Source organism: Girardinichthys multiradiatus, chromosome 5 (genome assembly GCF_021462225.1).
Source record: "Girardinichthys multiradiatus isolate DD_20200921_A chromosome 5, DD_fGirMul_XY1, whole genome shotgun sequence".
Taxonomy (NCBI): Eukaryota; Metazoa; Chordata; class Actinopteri; order Cyprinodontiformes; family Goodeidae; genus Girardinichthys; species Girardinichthys multiradiatus.
Window position 1 is genome coordinate 16,981,637 of NC_061798.1, and position 17,918 is coordinate 16,999,554.

Consider the following 17,918-nt stretch of genomic DNA (forward strand, 5'->3'; position numbering starts at 1 on the left):
GGTTTGCATCCATAAGCCATAATATATTTGAAGTTAACTAAAAATAAACTCTTCTATCTATGTCGCTCTGTGTCTAATGAATCTATTTAATGAGTTGCACCTTTTGAACAGAATTACCGACATAAGTTAACTTTTTGATATTCACATGTATTGAGATGTGCCGGTAAGACCTTTTCTTTATTAGGCACGTTGAGATTGGCATGTCAACATGCATGCTTTTTATCAAACATCAAGGATATAAAATGTCAGTGGGCATGTCCCTGCAGACAAAACATCTATAAACTGGGCGGCACAGGTAGGGAAAGCTCCAGGTAGTGTGCCTCTTTCTGCTATCAGCAGATCTGAACTTGCAGCAGAGAGAACACCCTGTCAGACGCTATCCTCATTTTGTAACCCAGAAAGCAACTTAGATACACTGCTTAAATATTTGTTAAACTATTTTATAACAATTCAAAGATGCAAGGTTTAGATTTCAATAATAAAACACATTTTTTCACTTAAACAGATAAATCTGATGGTAACATTCAAACTATGCAAGTAGGCCTACACGTGCAGGAAGAAAGGAAGACTTCGCTGCACACCGCTGGAAAACATCTGCAGACTCCTATCTGCTCCCCATCAGCCCAAATTATTAAGACATGAAAGAATACATGGATTTTTTTTTTTTTTCTTAAAGGTGCATTAATTTTTATATAATCACTAATCAATCTGTTCATTTTGGATTTTGCATATCTATAACTGCTGGCCATGTCATAAAAAAAGCATTCGATCCGCTGCATGTCTACCTTGTTTACAGTCACAGTACCCCCAGTCTACTCTGCCTTTGTGGTTCCTAAAGAAGCACCAGGGTCGGATCCTGCCGTCCGGGTTGCGGCAGTGGTTGTGCTCTCCTATGCCTCTGCTCGGATAGCGCTCCTTGAATCCAGCCACCTCGGTCCAGTTCATGCACCGGCTACCGGACTCGGTCACGTCAATGGCTCCCCGGTAAGAACCGTCCTTCCCCCTGCTCCGTGCGCAGTCGATGAACGGCAGGATGGGTGAAGGGAGGCTCCTGGAATAACAGCCGCTCCCAGTCACCAACACGACCACTGAGGCAAGAAATGCCGCTCTCATGTTGGGTCTGTGAGCAGAGCAGATGATAACGGTGGAGATCTAATTCACTCATCAGCTGACGGGTTCCCACTCATCCACTTCAGCTCTTTGCAGTGGGAAGAGAGTGGAAGCCGAGAGAGAAAAACGACAGAGATTGATCCGTTACCGTGGGCTGATGGGGAGGAAACACTCAGAGAAAAAAATGAAGGTGAACATCAGTGACTGATCGATTATATTTATTTATGTTTATTATGCACCACACCTAAATGAGCATTTAAACGTAGAAAAATCGACAACATAGGCAAGGATTATTAAATACCGATTTTATTATACGTCAAAATCAAATGATTTCCTTATATTTTTTTCGGGGGATTGTATCTTTGCTCTTCCATAAGTAGACAGTATGATTTCATTGGATCCTGACGATCTGCAGTGGACAGAAAGGTCTGGACTTTTATGCAGCTAGATTGCACTTCAATTATATTTTAGTTTATGATTAATCTACAACTTCACTCATGCAGCTGTGTAAAAAAGATAGATGTCTACAGAGATGTTTTAATGTGATGTTAATTGCACGTTCATAACAAAAATGAATTCAGGACTTATCTGCTTGCACTTCAATTACTTAGCCCTGGAAAAGTTCATTGAATAACCTAAGGAATAAGAGATAAATATTACCTAGTTTTTAATCTGTTATTATAGTGTGGTCAAGTCTAAGCTGCTGGGCCATTATTGTTTATGCACTGGAGAAGACTATATTGCCTATTATGACTTAATAGTCTTGCATGTTGAACCTTACTGTTCAGGGAACGTTCCAAGGTTACCATCTGACAGTGAAAATATCTGGGAACTATTAACGTTCCCTAAAGATGTCCGAAAGCCTACAACTTTCAGAAAGTAACCCTTTAATTAACTTACAATCAAAACCCCACAGGTTCTAAAAAGATTATCTACAAGTTTTACAATTTAACCCTTAAAAAAACCTTTAGGTAACATTTCTTAAGGGTCCCCCACCTTTTATCCACAGCTTTCACAGTGTAGCCTTTAGAAAATTTTAGGAAATGTTCCCTAAAGGTCCTCTGGAGATAATTTAGCACTTTCTCAATGTAACCTTTAGAAAATCTTAAGGGAACATTACAGGAAGGTTCCCTGAATATTATATGCAACCTTCACAGTATAACCTTTAAAATATCACAAGGAGCTTTCCCTAAAGGTTTCTGTGGGTTAACTACAACGTTACCTTATGAGAACCTTCAGAGAACATTCCCTAAAGGTTTCCTGAAGATTATTTTCACTGTAAAACCCTTTGAGATCCTGCTTGGGATGTTCCATAAAAGTTCTTGAACATAAATCTTAAGTGTAATCTTTCAAGAACCTTACAAAACCTTACCTTCAGAGAACACTGCTGGAACCTAAAAGTTATCTTCAACTTTAAAAATGTAACCTTAACATAAAGTTTTCTTAGGGTAACGTTGTAAAAATTGTGGTTAGTTTGCAGGGGACATTTAAAAAAAGATCCTTAAAGGTTTTCTCAAGGTGTATGTCAGCATAGACAAATTATGCATTCATTTATTTCCTTTATTTATCAAGTTTTGTATCAAAGTGACTTTAAATTATTAGGGAACATTCCTCAAATGATTCCTGAAGTTCCACACCAACTTTAACAACAACGTTAAGTAGAAGATGCAAACTTTTATTGTAACATTCCGTTAGTGTGTAATTTGGCACGGTGCAACACATAAATAATATTTTAAATTGAGCTCTTGCTTTTTGTTATATGTGGGACAACACTAGACCAATTGATGTCGATAATTTCTAGTGTCCGATAGCGCGTCTGGTTATGTGCACCGCTAACTGCTATGTTTTAGGATGCTCCCTTGTTCACTACCTAGTGCACTTTATATTTTGAAGTGCTCACTTATTCACTACTTAGTCCACTTAATGTTTTGAATTGTTCACTTATACTATGGATTAAACAACGAAGCCTTTCGAGTAGTCTGATTGGAAGGGGAATATGTGAATGCCAAACATAAGCGTCAAAGTTGATGTCGTCATCACTGGGCGACCTTTTGTTTACAAACTGGCAAATAACATAATCGGCGTACACCGGTATTCATCCATGTAAGCTGAGTAACAAATTAGGACTTTTATTTCCCATATAGACTCGAACAATTTGTATTTCATATTCTTGAATTACTTACATGAACACAGAGTTTGGGTTGTCTTAGAGACTAGAGTCCCTATTTCAAAAGCCGTGATTAAGGGGAATTCAACATGAACAAAGTCGGGTTTTCCGGTGTGAATAACAAGCGTACCCATTGTGAATTTTAGCGGCTATCTTTCCTTAGCTTGTATTGACTGCAGCTTGCTACCGTTAGATGTGTGACGAGATTTAAATACAGAGTTCCCTGAATTTAATAATTAAGAAACTATTAAGAGTGAAGAAATGAACAGCAGGCTTCAAGAGATACGCGAGAGACAAAAGCTGAGGCGGCAGCTGTTAGCTCAGCAGGTAAGTACACAATCAATCAGCTAGCTAGCGTAATAGCTGCACAATTATACAATTTTATACCGGACGAATAAACGCATTATCATGGATAAAACCTAAATGCATCAACGGGTGCTCAAATGACTCTCCCACGTCTACAGAAATGGAGTAATAGCCACACTGTCAGTGTAAATTAATGCAATGTGTTGATTTTCGAGCCCTTGTATCTCACAGTGAAAACAGCACAAAACTATATGGAAACACAAACTATGGACTGACGCGATACATAACTCAAGATACTTTAGTCATATATTCCTTTTTTTTTGTTGTAATATTCTGAGTTACTCTTTTCAACCCACAGTTGGGAGCTGAGAGCGCAGACAGTATTGGAGCTGTTCTGCACAGTAAAGATGAGCTCAAAGAGATAGAAGAGACAAGAGAAACATGCAGGTAACGAAGCACCTCTATAAAGACAATGTGGCGATGTGCTGCTACAAACAAACGTTGGAAAGTAAAATGGGACGATTAATGTAAAATCTAGTTTTTAATGCATATATTTTCTTACAATGTAGGATTTTAAAATTTGATACATTTAGAGACATTTTAATTTTAATTGACAAGATCTTTTTTTTCTACATTTTGTCATGTTGCAACTGTAGTTGTTGGCTTTAAAGCACCGTTAGGCTATTAAACTAAGGCTTGTGGTAATTCTGGAGGTGCTGGGGAGATCCACAGCGCATGTCAGAGAATTTGTCAACAGGACAACTATTAGTTAAGCACTCAAGACAGCCATTGTTAAAGGAAAGCCACAAGATGTCTTGTTTGCGGTTTGTCAGAAACCATGTAAGGGACACTGCAAAGATGTCCTCTGTTCAGATGACACCAAAATGAAACCTATTATCCTACATGCAAAAGGCAAAGTGTGGAAGAAAACTACCACTGGACATGTCATTTTAACAGTGAAAGATGATGCCATGCTGGGGATGCTTTTCTTTAGCAGGGACAGGGGAGCTGGTCAAAAATGATGGAATACGGTTTCATCCTGGAAGAAATGCTGTTAAAGGCATGCAAAAAGACTATAAGCTTGGATGGAGGTTCACCGCTACCCTAAACATACATACTGCCACAGCTACAACACAAGTATTCAGAGACCAAACCATGATCATGTTTTGGTCCAGACCTAAATCCAATTGAGAATGTGTGGCAAGACTTAAAATGTCTTCTCACAGATGCTCTCCGTTTAGTCTGACTGCTTAGTCTGAAAAAATGGGGGGAAATTTCAGTTTCTACATTTGCAGAGCTGGTAGAAACATTCTCCAAGAGACTTGCAGCTGTACATGCAGTCAAAGGTGGGTCTGCAAAGCATATATACAATCCCTTTAAAATAAACTGAGGTTTGTTGATGTAATGTGACAGAATATATAAAATAAAAGACATAGGAGCATGAATACTTTGGTAGTGTGGTTGTAATATTTCTGTGAAGCAAATATGAGGCTTGCCAGTGTTGCTAAAAGGTAGCTGATTGGTGTGAATCATCACTTAAAAACTAAACAGAAAGTATGCTGAATATCTAATCTTCCAACAACTGTGCACTTGCACTTAATTACATCTGCAAGTGCACAGTTGGATGTTTGCCTGCTGGTTCATTGATTTTTATTGCCAACAGTTTTATCTCAGTGGCAATAGTCCTGCACTGTTTACTCGTAAACAGCCACCTCCTCCAGCTCCTCCGGGGGGACCCCTAGGCGTTCCCAAGCCAGCTGAGAGACATGGTCCCTCCAGCGTGTTCTGGCCCATCCCCTGGGCCTCCTCCTGGTGGGAGGTGCCTGAAACACCTCCCGAGGAAGGCGTCCAGGAGGCATCCGGTATAGATGCCAGAGCCGCCTCAACTGGCTCCTCTCGATGAGGAGGAGCAGCGGCTCTACTCCGAGCCCCTCCCGGATGGCCGAGCTCCTCACCCTATCTCTAAGGGAGTGCCCGGCCACCCTACGGAGGAAGCTCATTTCAGCCGCTTGTATCCGGGATCTTGTTCTTTCATGACCCAAAGTTCATGACCGCTTTTCGGCTCAGCTCTCTCTTCACCACAACGGACCGGCACAGCGCCCCCATTACTGCGGCAGCCGCGCCGATCTGTCTGTGGATCTCCCGCTCCATTCTTCCCTCACTCGTGAACAAGAGGTACTTAAACTCCTCCACTTGAGGCAGGAACTCCCCTCCAACCTGAAGAGGACAAGCCACCCTTTTCTGGTCGAGAACCATGGCCTCGGACTTGGAGGAGCTGGTCGTCATCCCAGCCGCTTCACACTCGGCTGCGAACCGCCCCAGTGCATGCTGTAGGTCTTGGCTATAGGGGGCCAGCAGGACCAGGTCATCTGCAAACAGAAGAGACAAAATCCTCTGGTCCCCAAACCGGACCGCCTCCGGCCCTTGTCTGCGTCTAGAAATCATGTCCATAAAAGTTATGAACAGAACCGGTGACAAAGGGCAGCCCTGCTAGAGTCCAACATGCACCGGGAACAGGTCCGACTTAGTGCCGGCAATGCGAACCAGACTCCTGCTCCGCTTGTACAGGGACCGGATGGCCCCTTATAAAGGGCCCCCGATTCCATACTCCTGGAGCACCCCGCACAGGGCATCACGAGAGACACAGTCGAATGCCTTCTCCAGGTCCACAAAACACATGTAGACCGGTTGGGCAAACTCCCATGAACCCTCGAGTACCCTGAAGAGGGTATAGAGCTGGTCCAGTGTTCCACGGCTGGGACGAAAACCACACTGCTCCTCCTGAAGCCGAGGTTCGACTCTCCTCTCCAATACCCTGGCGTAGGTCTTACCAGGGAGGCTGAGGAGTGTGATCCCCCTGTAGTTGGAACAAAGTGACAGTCAGAGACTTCTCCCCAACCCGAAGGCGCAGGGATGCGACCCTCTCATCCACCGGGGTAAACCCCAACACGAGACGGCTGAGCTGGGGGGCAACAAGCAAACCCACACCAGCCCGCCGCCTCTCCCCGTGGGCCACTCGAGAGTAGAAGAGAGTCCAACCTCTCTCAAGGAGATGGGTTCCAGAGCCCACGCTGTGCGTGGAGGCAAGCCCAACTATTTCTAGTCGATATCTCTCGACCTCCCACACAATCTCAGGCTCCTTCCCCCCCAGCGAGGTGACATTCCACATCCCTAGAGCCAGCCTAAGCATCCGGGGATCGGGCCGCCGAGGTCTCCACCTTCGTCTGCCGCCCAATCCTCTTTGCACCGGTCCCTCACAGTTCCCCCTGCAGGTGGTGGGCCCACTGGGGCATGGCCTCGTGTCTCTCGTTTGGGCTTGGCCCGGCCGGGTCCCACGAGGAGCAACCCGGCCACCAGGCGCTCTCCGACGAGTTCCGACCCCAGGCCTGGCTCCAGGGTGAGACCCCGGCTCCGCTGTACCGGGCGACATCACATGCCTCGATTTAATCGTCGTCATGAGGGGTTCTCGAACCGCTCTTTGTCTGACCCGTCACCTAGAGCCTGTTTGCCATGGGAGACCCTACCAGGTGTATTTAAGCCCCAGACAACATAGCCTCTAGGATCATTCGAGCACTCAAACCCCTCCACCACATTAAGGTGGCGGTTCAAGGAGGGATTATTAGTCCTGCATTGTTTACTTTTCAAAAATCACTTGAGGTGTGGGATGTTAATCTTAGTTTGTAGCAGAGGTGATTACGAATAAAAGTGACACAAAGTCCCTCTCAGCGACCATGTGATCGGTGCCGAAGGTTGCATTTCGTTTAGGATGTGATGGCACGTGTAGACATTAAATCTGTTTGTTTGCAGAGCGTCATACGACAGCTCAGCCCCTCCTTCCAAAAGGAAGCCGCAGACAGATGGAGAGGACACCGAGGAAGATTTAGAAGAGCAGAAAGTGAGTGTTTTATCATGAATTTACGCCATTTAAAGATGGATCCACTTCTACCTTAAACAGAGTTTTCAGAAAATGTTTGCAAAGCATATGTTGCAAGTTTATTAAAAGATAAGCCACACACAGCAGAGCATTTCTTGTTAAGTGGCTCCACAGCCTCAGCTAATAGTGATTAACCTGTCGCCATAGGCATGCCTTATTTAAAGCAGTTTCCAAAAATAAGTCTTTGACTTTTACAAAGACAAACCCACAGGTAACATAAATCTCCTGAACTTTGCTGATGATTGTAATATCTGTGAGACACTAACACTCACTTTGCCTACATTTAACAGTTCACTTAAGTTTGTTTCGTTTCTTAGATATTGTTTAATGTTAGGATGCCCTCTGCATATGCATAGCTCTGACATCTGTGTGTTTTTCCATTTTATTTTAAAGTCAGAGTACCAGGAAATGTTTAAGTGAAATAGCCAACCAGTCATGTGTTTTCCTTTTATGTCACTGTCTAGTATCGGCTCAGCTTACCTGAACTCATTAAGTAACCTCAATTCTTCCTTACTTTTGGAACTGCCCACCAAACAAAAGAAAAAGAAAATGAATTTAGGTTTTCCCCTTTTTGTTTTTTGGTATAAATTCTTATTTGTTTTTATTTCGCTTTATGGTCAGTTTTCTTCAACTCTTTGTTGTATTTCCATATTGCGTCTTGCTATTAGAAAAATGCTTCACAATAGTTGTGATTTTACAGATTTTTTAATTTGCTTTTAAGTCAATTAATTTTTTTTTTGTATAAATCTCTTAACAGTGTGTTGCTTGTATGATACGAAATGTGAATATTTGTATTTTAAATCATATCTTTGTGTGCGCTAGGTTGAAGTGGAAGTGCAGCAGGAAGAGGAGAGCAACCCGTACGAGGAAGTGTACAAAGATTCCAGTACTTTCCTGAAGGTTCAAACACATTCTTTTGAACTCGTTCAGGATTTTAGAAGTATTATTGAAGTATTACTTTAGATGATTTCTTTACTTTAGTCAGGTGGTAGAACTTGTGCCCGGGATTAACTGTATCAGAATACTTTGGCAGTAAGTGTAATTGAAACCTTTGAGTGGAAAGTACCACAAAAAAAAACCTTTACTTACAGGACCGTATCAGGAAGAAGATGATAAATCAACAAAACCACATGATGTTGAAATCTGGCCAGTGACTGGAATGACCTGCGTCATATTTAATCGTTGAGAAAGTTGTGATTTTAAATTCCAACTTGCTCAGTTTAACAGCGGTTATGCCTCTGTTTCAAGTAACGGAGAGCGCGGTCACTAAGGCCTGTTTTCATTTAAGATACTCTGAAAAAAACTGAGAAAAAGGAAATTCTTTTAATAATAGTTTTAATAAAATACTTTCTAAGTCTACTATTGACAGATCCATCACATGTCCGGTGTCGACCCTTGCTTTGTATTCTGCGTTAGGCCTGGATTTAACCAGCTGTGAGTAAAATTTCACCGATCTGTGTGCAACATATTTAGCTGGCATAAAAAGCCAAAGAAAATAAATTCCACATACAAAGTACGTTGTGCCAACGTCAGACGCATTTCACATGATCAACTGTCATTCATGTGTCTCAGACTACAAAGCTCTTGAGATAAACAAGTCTTATTTTAGCTGCGACTTTACAGCTCAAAGGACAAGTTTGGTCGGGCAGGTTGACTCGCTGTCAGTGGAATGTATCTTTGGGACAAAGTCCTGTTATTCATTGTGAAAAATGCCACAACTCTAAGGTTTTATTATAGATTAGATTGTTTAGTGGTGGCTTAAATTGATGCTTTTATATGTGGAACCTAGTCATACATCAACCCAGAGGATATGGTTAACACAAGCATTTATTTGCCATACGGGTAAAAACTACAATAGGAGTTGTCATTTTTATTTATGAATATAGTAATGATATTCCCGGCCACAAAGGAGAGTGCAGCACGCTAACGATAACCCTTACTTTGTCTTGAATGGACATAGGCCAATGAAGCAATATTAGACTTATGACTACAATTTTAAAATATAAAGAGGATTTATTTTTGAGTATCTTGTGAAAGGAAAATAATCCTGCCCTTTCTGTTTCTTTTCTTTGAAAACATATGCAATCATGAGGTGATTGGTTGCTTTGGCTTCATCTACTGCTGCTGACATGGGTCTTAAAAATAATAATTAGTAGGGTTCTAAAGTTGTGGATAAATGTAACGCAGCAGGAAACCAAAAAATCTGAAAAGTATGCGACACATTTGTAGTGCTGTTTGCAACTCCCTTTATTCTAATACCTCTAAAAAAAATCCATTACAACCAATTGCCTTCACAACGGATCTGATTAGTTAATAGAGTCCACCAGTGTGTAATTTACCTGTTAGAATAAATACAGATGCTCTGTGAAGGCCTCAGAGGGTTGTTGGAGTACATTGCTGAACACCGTCATTAAGACCAAGGAACATATCAGACAGTTCAGGGAACAAAGTTTTGCTGAGGTTTCAAGCAGGTTTGGGTTGTAAACAATATACCAAGCTTCAAACAGCTGAAGGTACAGCCATTCACCTTGCACAGGTGGGAAGGAGCTTCTGACCAGACAGGATTTGGTTATGAACGCCATAACCCCGGGCCTGTTTTCACAGAGTCCCATGACTAAAAGTAGCTCCTAGTGACATCATCCTAAGAAAAATCTTAGCATTTCTGAAATTCTAAGGTTTCTCTTAGAATGTACCCTTGGTAAGATAAAAGTTATTCACAAAGTATCTTAGGCCTTAAGAGAGTACCTAAACTGAACAAATGTTAAGAGTAGTGAGGAAGACCTTTAGTAAGTCTAAGAGTGTCTTAAGCAGAGAAGAAGGTGGAAAGACAGAGAGAAAGGAGAGATATTCTCCGTACAATGAACAACAGTTAATTAATATAATTAATATGACGCTACCGGCTGGATAATGCACGGATCCACCCACTGAACAGCCAAGTAAATGAGCACATAAACCTCTATAACAATTATACAATTATTATTAAGGAAACATTAGGAAGGATAAATAAATAATAGAAACAATGAATAACCATAAATACATTTACAAACAATATAGTACAGAATGATTTAAACATTATCTACCTTTCAACACTCCTCTATTCTCCTCCACCGGCTGTGCCAACAGCAGGCTCTGCTTCTCCAAATTGTTTTTTTCCTCTCCTTTTTGGTTTGGTTATTTTACCAAATCAAACGTCTTTACACAAGAGGGCGATTGCAGTAAAATGGTGACGGGAGTGTTCACGTATATGTCAAATAGAGGAAGTAGAAAAACAACCAGCATTGCGAGTAAATATAACTGTAAGCAAATCAAAATAATGATGAGCATGTTAAAAATGTTCAAACATTTTGATGCTATGTGACAATTAATTTAATTTAGCTAAGTTTCATCCTTGTGATTTACACATTTCTTAATCCAGTCTAAATTCAATGATCTGTTAATTTCTCTCCATTGATTACAAGGAGCATTTTTGTTTTATTTCTTTTGCAACAACCAATCACAGTTCTTAGAAGACAGCATCACTTCTAGCACCTTGCTCAGAGTCACTCTCAGCAGCTAGCTGAATTACTTTTAAGCTAAGACTCCTTGGCAGGGATCCGTAGGCTAAGTTAGGAGCTCTGGCCCTGGCCTTAATGGAAAAGTATGGGGATGTTAAGATGGTCCAGTCAAAGTTCAGACCTAAATCAAACAGAGAATCTGCCACAAGACTTGTGTATGACTCCATGCCCCATGTATTATCACTCCAAGAAACCATGCTGTTATTTCCTTCAACTTCACAATTCTGTGCTAATTTGTGTTGATTTATGAAATAAAATTCAATATTAAATACTTTCAGGTTAATGGGTTTAATGGGATAAAATGTGATTAAGTTCAAGAGGAATGGCTATTTTTGCTTGCTACTGTATTTAGGTATCCCAGCCTTTTACAGTGCATGTCAATTAATTATTTCTGCAGGTATAAATTCCTTAAGTAGATGTTGTCTTTCATTGTCAAGTATGTACTTATTTCAAGACATGACTTGGAGTCAAGTGTCATTTGCATTAAAGTGACATTATAAATGGATTAGAAACACACAGTGATTCCTCTCTACCTTCCTTATTTTGCAAGTTGTATTTTCCTAATTTTCTTCCCTTCTCACTGACTTTTTATTTTGCTATAATTCTCAGGGTACCCAAAGTTTGAACCCCCACAATGACTACTGCCAGCACTTTGTGGATACTGGGCACAGGCCCCAAAACTTCATCAGGGACGTGGGTGAGTATGTGATTGCCTTGTTTTTTGTTTTTATTTGAACAATCTTGTTCTTGCTTTTGTTCTGGTGTCAACTGTGTCCTCTGCGTTTAAGGCTTGGCTGACCGATTTGAAGAATACCCGAAACTGCGAGAGTTAATTAGACTCAAAGATGAACTCATCGCCAGCACCAACATTCCTCCTATGTAAGTTAAATCACGACATACGTTGTGGTACTGACCTAATTAATTTATTCTAGATTTCAGACGTCTGGTTTCTAGTTTGCTACAAAAGCTCAGAGAAGAGTTGCGCTTATGTTTGTGTTAAGGTATCTCCAGGCGGATGTGGAGCACTTTGACCTGCGGGAATTAAAAAGCCAGTTTGATGTGATTCTAATTGAGCCTCCCTTGGAGGAATATTACAGAGAGTCGGGCATCAGTCACACAGAACGCTTCTGGACCTGGGATGATGTAAGTGTATGCTTTTTCCAGTGCTGCTTTTCATTTAGTAGCTGCAACTAATTCGATAATTAGTGAATATACTTTAGATTAGCTTGGAGGGGCATGTCAATAAAACATAAACTCTGGAATGTATTGCCGTAATGTTGCAATTTGTTTGTCTTGTTAAGTGCAGCTTGGATCTTATAATTAAGTGACACCTGATTTGAGAGGGTTTTTGTTGCAAGTTGAAAAACCAGTGGGAGTCGTTAACTTCTGCGATGTTACAAATAACATTACAAGCTAATAACACATTTTTCTCCGTTTTATGTGTTCAAACACCAAAGGAACAAATGGAGTTTGTTTGAAGGGCTAATAAATACTTTGTACCTGCAATGCTAACTGCGTTTTAGCCGAATGGCAGCCATTCAGGACACTGAACTCGGGTTCGCTCGGTAACCCTGAAGTGGACACAAACAGCACCATGAAACCACCTCGCTGTGAGGTTATCATAAATACATATGTGAAAATGTGGCCACTATGAGACACATGAAGCTAAACAAAGTGAAAGAAACTGGTTAGTTTGTAGCGATTAAGATCTGTAACAGGAACAAAGAATTACAATGGTTTGCAATGATCCAGTTGATTATCAGTGAAAAGTTCTTCTGGGCATTTTACAACAACAAGACTCAATGCTTTTTTAAAATTATATATTTACTCTCTGGAGCTTTTGCAGGAGCAGCGTGTCAATTTTATTGTATTTTATTTTTCAAAATTTGCTGTTATAGATCATGAGACTGGAGATTGAGGAGATATCGGCTTTACGCTCCTTCGTCTTTCTCTGGTGTGGCTCTGGAGAAGGTCTGGACCTGGGCAGAATGGTAACACGGCCTTACATGATTCACTCGGACACCAACCTAGCTAACTCTTCATACTTCAACGCTATCTCTTTTCTTGTTCCTGGTTTGCATGGAAAAGTATTCATAAAATTTCTTTCTCTATTTATTTACTAAAACCAGTTGTTTGTGTTAATTGTTTGACGTTGGCTGCGATGCTTTTTGCCAGTCTTTCGTGCGTTTCCTTCATACCTGCACTGTCTTCGGTATTTGTTCCTCACCACAGGCATCCTTTTTCTCGTTAAGCAAAACAACTCCCAAATATCTTTCTTTTTATAGACCGTGTTGTCTGCTGTTGTGATGTTAGTGTTTTGAATTTCTGTGCCACTGAGTCACAGCCGCACCCTGTGGGTTGATCATATCTTTAATTGTAGTCTTTACCTTGTCTTTAGCTGGTATGTTAATGTAACAGGTTTTTGTTATTTTTTGATACTGACTGCAGACAGTTTTTCAATTGTTATGCATTTTAAATCCAAGGGGCTGGCGATTTTAAATGTTCAGCTCTGTTGATGGATTTTCAAACTACTGTTTTGTTCCTTGTTTTATATTTTATTTTCAAATTAGCGAAATTTAGAGTTGATGCTAGAAACCTGAGCATGCTTTTCTAAGAATTTGTTAGTGAGTAACAAGTATTGAAAAAAGAGTTAAAAGTTAAGACGATAATAGGTGTCATTGTGTTACTGCTCTAGCTTCTTAGCCGTTTTGATGATACAGTAACCAGTCAAACTGGCATGAAAGCAACACCCTGGTGTTTATTTACTGAAGTTAAGTACTGCTGAACGAATACTAGTTCTTTGTTCTAGATTTAATAATACCTTCGGAAGATTTATTCTCAGACGTTTACAGAAATACTTCAGGTGTTAGTATTAAACAACCAAACTCTCTGTTTCAAACCTGCTCTCCTTATTCTGATTTCAGTGCCTGAGAAAGTGGGGTTTCAGGAGGTGTGAGGATATTTGCTGGATCAAAACCAACAAGAATAACCCAGGGAAAACCAAGGCCCTGGACCCAAAAGCAGTTTTTCAGAGAACTAAGGTACAATGTACATACACATGCAAACCAAACAAACTGATATGTTGCGTATGTTATGTAACTATTTTGTAATATTATAGTTTTTTTTTTCAAACCCCTTATTACCACACTATTAATGTATATATTAAAATTTGGTTGACCGTTATTGACTTGTTACTGCCTGAGCATTTAAACCATTTAAACCAAATAAATGGTGGCAATTTTTGATTTCGATGCATCTAATGAACAGGGAAAGGAATCCGATATTTTAGTGTTTGACCTGCCGATCACCAATCAGGCAAAATTGGCAGAATGATTGGTGCATATCCATCTATGGGTGCGCCTATACCCAACAGAGCAGCTGTTGTAGCTACACAAGGCTCTTTGCTTGGTCCAGCATGTGTCATTATTTCAAAGAGGCCGCCATCTGCATCCATATACTCCCCTGCCTTGTCGGTAGCATCTACACAGCAGTACTGAAACACAAGTGTTTTTGTTTTTTTTACACTACTCACAACAAGAGCCTTTAAAAATAAACACGGCTAAACTTCAGTACTGTCCCTGTTCATCTTCAGTCTCAATGTGGGGCGCATTATATGTGTGCACTGCAGCCAGAAAATATTCTTTGACCTCCTTCTACATAAATAAATGAAAGTTTTCAAGTTTGTAACTTTGACAATTTGTGTTATAGAAAACGATCTACAAAAACCCATAAAAATAGTCTTAGTTACCATGTTACGTACTGTTTAGTTAATTATACACAAATCAAGTCCTGTCAAGCACTCCAATGGATTGTTTCCTACAGTTATGTCCTGCCTTTAAAACCAAAAAAATGTACAGTATGCATTTCATGTTTGTTGAACCTGTTGAATGAGACAACTGGATTATTTTCTCATTGTGTAGAAAAGCACAAAAGTTCCTTGATTGTGTTCAGACTTGAAGTGAAACAAAAGGAGCATACAAGGAAATTTGCCTCTCTGAACTTTACCTAAAATATATAATAAAATATTCATTTCTAAGACTAAAACAGAGAACCAAAGTGCTTTTAAATAGTTGTGTTAATTCAGTTTTGGATACATTTATTGTCCCTATAAGGGGAAATTAGCTTTTACATTGGCCGTATAAACACACAAACTAGTATTGGTGCAGTCGAATGAATGACCACCACTGCATGTCCCCACCTGCCCAGCACCACCACTTGAGATAAGATTAATCTAGTTTAACTTTGTAAAACACTATGTGAACCTTTCTGTTTTATACTATTTCCCAAATTAGATGCCCCTTTTTAATTTTATTCTGTGCTGGAGCAACGCAACCGAGTTTTGTGTTTTTATAGGATACACAAACCTCTCTTCCTAAAGAGTCTTCATAAAACTAATCATCAGTTGTTCTCCTCAAAACAGTCATTCTCTGCTCCATCTCCATTTCTTGTTTTACAACTTGTTTTTCAACATTTATCTTAAATGGCTGCCCCGAGATGTCGGAAATGGCCCAAAAATCTACTGACAAAAACATTTTGATCTAAAATAGCCCTGGGTTTTGAAATGAAAATGTCAAACGAATCCAGACATTCCCGTTTTGAAAGAGCTTGCTCCCATCAGAACAGACACAATGCTAGAATGAAGGCGATCAGGACCAACAGCTTAGTATCGCTTTGCAGTGATCCCTTTATCAAGTGCAACCCTGCTAGTTTCAGCTCTGTGTTATGCCTGCAGATCAGAGGTCAAGGGTTTAGGTTTTTATGTGAATGTTCATATTTTAGTTTACATAATGCTATGATTTCTCCTGGTAACATATGATGTTTTTACACAGAAAGAAAAACAGACGTGTTTCCAATCACGTTTTGATGGTGCTTGGTGTGTTTTTGCTGTCTTCCTGTGTCAGAGCTATCATACCTATCATGTAGTTTTTAGGGAAATCAGATAAAGGGATTACAACACATCACATTCTTACTGTTGATTTGCCAAACCATGTGACTCTGAACAATTTATGCATCAGATGTCATCAGATAAATAACTTGAACATGTCACAAATGTACTTGCTTATTAGTTTCTATTGCTCAAACAGGAAAATGTAAAATTGTTGTTTTGTTTGGTTTGAATTGATAAAAAATTATTTTAATAAAACAATAATTTCACCTATTGATGCCTTATTGTCTGACAATGATTTTCAGGAGGCAGGGTCCACTGTAAGACAACAAATAATGTTTTAGTGCTTTATATTATGAGTTACTGTAATATAAAATGTACTAATTAAGGAAATGTAATTATTTCAGGAGCACTGCTTGATGGGAATCAAGGGAACTGTGCGTAGGAGTACTGACGGTGACTTCATTCATGCTAACGTGGACATCGACTTGATTATAACCGAGGAGCCTGAAATGGGAAATGTAGAGAAACCGGTGGAGATCTTCCACATCATTGAACATTTCTGTTTGGGTCGCAGGAGGCTGCACCTGTTTGGAAGAGACTCAACCATCAGACCAGGTAGGAAAGTCAGACACTTGTTTTTAAAAAATGTTAACATATTTTGGCTGATTAAATGAAGTTGTTTTTGCTCAAACTGATCTTGGATTTGAAACAACTGCTTTTTTTCTATCTTTTTTGGCTTTCAGGCTGGTTGACTGTTGGTCCCACATTAACAAACACCAACTTTAACCCAGAGACCTACGCCGCACACTTCCCTATGCTCGACTCCCATTTATCCGGCTGCACAGAAGAAATTGAAAGGCTGCGGCCCAAATCACCTGTGAAACTCAAGTCAGAGCGAGGAGGTGGAGTACCCAGAGGAGGACGTGGTGGGCAAAATGCTGGGAGAGGTGGAGACAGAGGGAGAGAAAGGAATCGGCCAAATTTCCGCGGAGACCGAGGAGGATTTAGGGGAAGGGGAGGGCCTCATCGGGGGTTTCCACCTCGCTAAATTGACAAATAACTGTTGATAATCTTTTTTTTACACAATTGTGTTCAAAAAGAAACTAGAAAGTTTTACTGGTATGAATCTTTTTAAAACTGTTCAGTTAGAATATTTGTTTATAGAGATGCTGTAGATTTAATTACTGTCAAAAATAAACTTTCTTTTCACAATATGCTTTGTGTATTTTTCTCTTCCCGTGTGAAGTAAGCAATTATACACTGGTAAACTCAAATATTAACTCACCCAGTCACGTGGCAGCACTTCAGTGCATTTATGCATCCACATGTGATTTGCTGAAGTTGAAACCGAGCATTAGAAAAGGGAAGAAATTGTATTCAGGTGACTGAATGTGGCATGGTGGTGCCAGGTGGACTGGTCTGATTATAAACAGCTGATCTGCAGGAGGTTTCATGCACAGCCACCTCTGGGGTATACAGAGTGCTCTGAAAAATATGATATCTAGTGAACAGATATGCCATGTTGGTGTCAAAGGTCATAGGAGAATATGCAAACTGGTTCAAGATGATGAAAAGTCCACAGTAGCTTAAAAGCCCTTCTTACAACCAACGTATGTGACATATACCTTAATGCACAACACATTGAACACTGAAGCATACAGTATCACAGTAATCAAATGTGCAGCTGCTGCATGATATATCTATATAAGGATCAAAATTTCTCAAGAATATTTCCGAATTTGTTGAATATATGAATCAAGGCAGCTCTGAATGTAAAAAGGGACAGAACTTTGTACTAGCAAGGTCTATTTTAAAAAGTGGCCATTGAGTCTCCTTAAGTCCTGTATTATTTTGAGCAGTAAGTGTCAAGTTTTTTGTTTTTTTTTACTTTCTGAGTTGGTCATCCACAAGAAGCAAATGTTTGCACTGAAACTACTGCAGATTTTTGAAATAATCAGG

General features: G+C 40.1%; 2 protein-coding genes across 3 annotated transcripts in view; one reads left to right on the forward strand and one right to left on the reverse strand.

Annotated features, from left to right (window-relative positions):
* The window catches only part of prss12 (serine protease 12), a 46,191-nt gene extending 44,920 nt beyond the window's left edge, over positions 1-1,271 (reverse strand). Inside the window, exon 1 of the mRNA XM_047365697.1 lies at positions 786-1,271. Coding sequence (XP_047221653.1) covers positions 786-1,113 — 328 coding nt within the window. The 5' untranslated portion in view covers positions 1,114-1,271. The remainder of the gene's footprint in view (positions 1-785) is intronic.
* On the forward strand, positions 1,169-17,173 carry mettl14 (methyltransferase 14, N6-adenosine-methyltransferase subun). 2 transcript variants are annotated; one of them, XM_047365699.1, is made up of 11 exons: positions 1,169-1,300; positions 3,942-4,030; positions 7,391-7,478; positions 8,340-8,417; positions 11,681-11,768; positions 11,860-11,950; positions 12,073-12,214; positions 12,970-13,062; positions 13,996-14,112; positions 16,364-16,574; positions 16,703-17,173. In XM_047365699.1, exons 1-11 carry the CDS (start codon positions 1,268-1,270, stop codon positions 17,005-17,007), a joined length of 1,335 nt encoding a protein of 444 aa, XP_047221655.1. In that variant the 5' UTR covers positions 1,169-1,267; the 3' UTR covers positions 17,008-17,173. The 2 variants fall into 2 exon arrangements, with proteins under 2 accessions (XP_047221655.1, XP_047221654.1); XM_047365698.1 differs by lacking the exon at positions 1,169-1,300 and adding an exon at positions 3,166-3,604.
* Positions 17,174-17,918: the final 745 nt, after the last annotated feature.